The sequence below is a fragment of the Myotis davidii genome, unplaced genomic scaffold (genome assembly GCF_000327345.1).
Source record: "Myotis davidii unplaced genomic scaffold, ASM32734v1 scaffold11748, whole genome shotgun sequence".
Taxonomy (NCBI): Eukaryota; Metazoa; Chordata; class Mammalia; order Chiroptera; family Vespertilionidae; genus Myotis; species Myotis davidii.
Window position 1 is genome coordinate 1,913 of NW_006298483.1, and position 3,860 is coordinate 5,772.

Below are 3,860 nucleotides of genomic sequence, written 5' to 3' on the forward strand. Positions count from 1 at the left end.
TACTGCAGCTGAAGGCCTCTGATGTCCTGTGGTGCCTGTCAGACCCAGGCTGGATTGTGGCTATCATGGGTACCCTGTTTGAACCATGGACAGCAGGGTCTACAGTCTTCATCCACCATCTGCCCCAGTTTGACCCTAAGGTCATTGTGGAGGTAAGAGGACTAATCTCTCAGTGTGAACAAACTCCCGGAGAAACCCGTGTTTCAGGCTCAAAAGCTGGCCGTGCCGAGAAGAGTGTCCGTAACAAAGAAGCCCATTGGGGTGATAGAACCTGGGCTCTGGGGGTCTCAAATGTGAGGCGCTGAGTCAGTGGGTGAGTCTCCCAGAATACACATTTTGAGAAATTAAAGCAACCAGAACAATTTCAGGTCTCCTGGCTCCTCCACGGCCAGGTAGCTGGTGTGTGCGTGTGAATTTATTGAAGTGTTTAAAACCAGAGCCCTTGGAATAGGATGGTTCTAGCTCCTTTTCACACCTTCAACATTTATTAGTGGTAACCTTACCTCTCTTGGCTCAGTCTCCTCACCTGTACGATGGGAGTTTTAATAATTACTACCTCGTAAAATTGTTGGGAATATTGAGATGATACAGGCAAAGTGTGTAAAGTGCTTAGCCCTGAGGCCTGCACCTGAAAGCACTCAAGAACTGGTAAGAGTTGCTGTTATTGTCATGAGCACATCATGAATAAATGTGCTGTCCTAGAAGGGAGATCAGAATTAAAAGGGTAATAATGTAAAACATAGAGTTACCACCACCAACAACAAAAGAATGGTAATAATTGGCCAGCATTTTTCATCTTAACCATATAAATAAGATTTCTCTCTGCTCGCTTTGTAGACACTCTTTAAATACCCCATCACCCAGTACATTACTGCGCCCTCTGTATATCGAATGATTCTGCAGGAGAATTTTGGCAGGTATGTAGACGTGGCTTGTGTTCACAATCTTTGGGTAGGATTTTACGGAGTCTATTTCACTGCGGTCTTGTCGGTGGGGAACAGGCTCTTCCATGGGGTTGGGAGGAAAGAATCCCAAGGATCCACACCCAGGAGACTGCGATGTGGCGATGTGGTTTATTTGTTAGGTAACATCAATAGAGGTCTCCTCCCGGCTTCCCAATGCCCCATCTCTCGGGGCCCTGCCCTGGAAAAAGTCCAGTCTCCTCTTCAACAGCCAACGCAAAGGCCAATGCCCGGAGTTTCTGCTTCATGATCCTTTGGCCTGGATGTCTCCCCCGGTCCAGGCGGCCCCCAGACCTGCATGGTCCTTTGCTCCTGGGCGGGAGAGGACAGGAACAAATTGGGCCACTGGGATCCCAGGCAAGAGAGAGAGCCAGCATTACCTCCCCCTCCCCCGCCCCCCTGGATTCAACCAGGAGCTTTTTCAAAACAATCCACTAACTTCCCAAGATTCCAGGGGCATGCACTGGGTGCACCCCTAGCCAATGATCTTTCCCAGGTTAGACTGACAGCCTCTGTGGTCCCACACCTCCCCCTGCGCCATTTTGACTTTACTGGGCAGTTCCTGATCTCCCCCACCCCCCTCCCACACACAATCCCAACCCAGAGGGGGGAGGGAGGGTGTCAATCCCCTTGGGGGACTGTGCTGCCATTTTTTGGGTGAAACTGGAGCTTCCTGGTGAAGCAAACAGGCCTCTGCTTCCCAGCTGCCTGTGCTCCACGTTGTCAGCCTCTCCCCTGGCTGTTTCTTTCAATCACCAGCCAAGGATGGTAACAGTCTGACTGTGTTAACTCTGGTTCTTTGAGGACAATGAGAGCTAATGTGTGGGGTTTGTGTGTGTGTGTGTGTGTGTGTGTGTGTGTGTGTGTATAATGCTGGTAGCGATAATATCAGCCTGTCTAATTAGTTAATTAAGCAGGACTCAGATCCAAATGAAACAGTGAGCCTTGCATCATTGTGGCCTTTTTTCCTCTTTTAACCTTTTTTATTGTGAAATAACAAACACACAGAAAAATACAAAAGACAAAAATTTGTAGATTAAGAAATTGTTGAAAATTATACCAATATGTAACCACTCATTCAAATCACAATAAGAGAACATCACCAGTCCCCAGTGACCTACTCAGACCCCTCCAACTCCCTACAGGAACTCACTATCTTGACTTTTATGGTGTTCACTCATTTGTGTGTGTTTTTCTCCCACTCTCTCCACCACTTGTAGTTTACCTCCTAAAGAAATATTAGTCTCTTTTACTTGCTTGTGAGCTTTGTAATCATATTATTCTGTAATGTCTGGCTTCTTTTTACAAATTATATTTCTAAGATGTGCCCATGTTGCATCATATTGCCGTAGCTAACTTTTATTGCTATATAGTATCTCATTTTATAAAAAGTCCATATTTTCTTCATTCTGTTCTACCACTAATGGACATCTGGGTGGTTTTCATTCGAGGGCTGCTGATGACTAACACTGTTCTTGCACATTCACCCTGTGCACATCAGCACTCATTTGTGTGGGGTCTTTCTAGGAGAAATTGCTGAGTCACTCTGACACCACATCCTACCACCTATTTTCCAAAGTATCGAATCGCGTGTGCGCCCACTAGCAGGGAGGCAGGATTCCCTTGTTCTACATTTTTGACAACATTTGTTCTTGTCAGAGTCTTTAATTTTTACCAATCTGATGCAGGTAGTGTCATTTTGCTATAGTATTATTTTTGTATTGCCCTGTGTTTGTAGATTAATTTTGAGCTAATCTTTTCTTTGAACCTAATGGGCACTTATGTATATTTTAGAGACTCTAAAATGGACATGGCTGCTTCAAAAATCAGACCTAATAACTTGTAGGCACAGAGTTAAAATGTCAAGGAGTTGAACAAGTCCCCTTATGAAGCTAACTCTGAAATACAACTTGCTTTTATTCACTTAGCCTCCATCACAGCATGCCCTTGGAGTCTGCCTCAATCTGTATTTCAAAGCTCATATGACAGCCACTCTTTGCAACATTCCTCAGATGATGAACTTGGTCCAAACCCAGTAAAAATCCAATCAGGGCATCACTAATGACTCCACTGGAGCCTCTGCTAATTTTACCTATTTTGGCGAAAGCTCCAAATGAGTGAGGAAGACACCCCTAATGAAACCAGCCCCTTGTCCACTACTCCTGACTCTGTCCCAGGAGAGGTGTGGGGGAGGGGGGGGAGAGGGAGGGGAGAGAGGCAGATGTCTGCCCTGAAGCTCTGTCTCCCCCAAGCCTCAGGTTCCCCACTCTGGAGCATTGCGCTGCTGGCGGGGAGGCCGTGCTGCCCGAAGAGCAAGAGAAGTGGAGACAAAGGACCGGCCTTCTGATCCACCAGGTCTACGGACAGTCGGAAACGGTAGGTGGATGGGCCCCTCTGGGCCACCCAGCCCAGCAGAGAAGCTGAATCTGCCAAAGCCTGTGCACAGGCCCCACTGTGCGCACAGCCAGCAGAGGGGCGGCTCTGGAGTTCTAGGCTAATTGGCCCCAAAAGTTTGCAGAGAGATGATTCACACACAGTCTTTGACTTGTCAAGACCTCAGTGTGCTGACGACTATTGGACAAAACCTTCCAAAGGGGTCTGAGGACAGGGGCTGGGTCCCTGGGATCAGGGGAGCCAGGAGGAGCAATGGCCATGGAGGCACCTCCTGCCTCATGGAGGCCCTGCCTGCTAGTGCTGCACATGTCACCCTCCCACCCTAAGCAGCAGCCACAGGGCCAGGCAGGAGCTGGGCCCGGAAGCTCATCTCTGGGTGTGTATGAGGGCAGCACACACATTTGATTGTGGGGCAGGAGCAGGAGGGGAGGAGGGAGCAGAGGCATCACACACACACACACACACACACACACACACACACACACACACACACAAACACACACT

At 48.1% G+C, this 3,860-nt stretch overlaps 1 protein-coding gene across 2 annotated transcripts; it reads left to right on the top strand.

Moving 5' to 3' along the window:
• The first annotated feature begins 6 nt into the window (after positions 1–6).
• On the top strand, positions 7–3,401 carry LOC102763844 (acyl-coenzyme A synthetase ACSM1, mitochondrial-like). 2 transcript variants are annotated; one of them, XM_006774121.2, is made up of 3 exons: positions 7–152; positions 838–917; positions 3,215–3,401. In XM_006774121.2, exons 1-3 carry the CDS (start codon positions 66–68, stop codon positions 3,384–3,386), a joined length of 339 nt encoding a protein of 112 aa, XP_006774184.1. In that variant the 5' UTR covers positions 7–65; the 3' UTR covers positions 3,387–3,401. The 2 variants fall into 2 exon arrangements, with proteins under 2 accessions (XP_006774184.1, XP_006774185.1); XM_006774122.2 differs by having other exon boundaries at positions 3,221–3,401.
• Positions 3,402–3,860: the final 459 nt, after the last annotated feature.

Excerpts from the sequence above, each read along its gene's own strand:
- LOC102763844 (XM_006774121.2), top strand. The coding sequence starts at position 66 with ATGGGTACCCTGTTTGAACCATGGACAGCAGGGTCTACAGTCTTCATC. Across the intron at positions 153-837 it reads ACCCTAAGGTCATTGTGGAG|ACACTCTTTAAATACCCCAT; the intron begins GTAAGAGGACTA and ends CTCGCTTTGTAG. Across the intron at positions 918-3,214 it reads CTGCAGGAGAATTTTGGCAG|CCTCAGGTTCCCCACTCTGG; the intron begins GTATGTAGACGT and ends GTCTCCCCCAAG.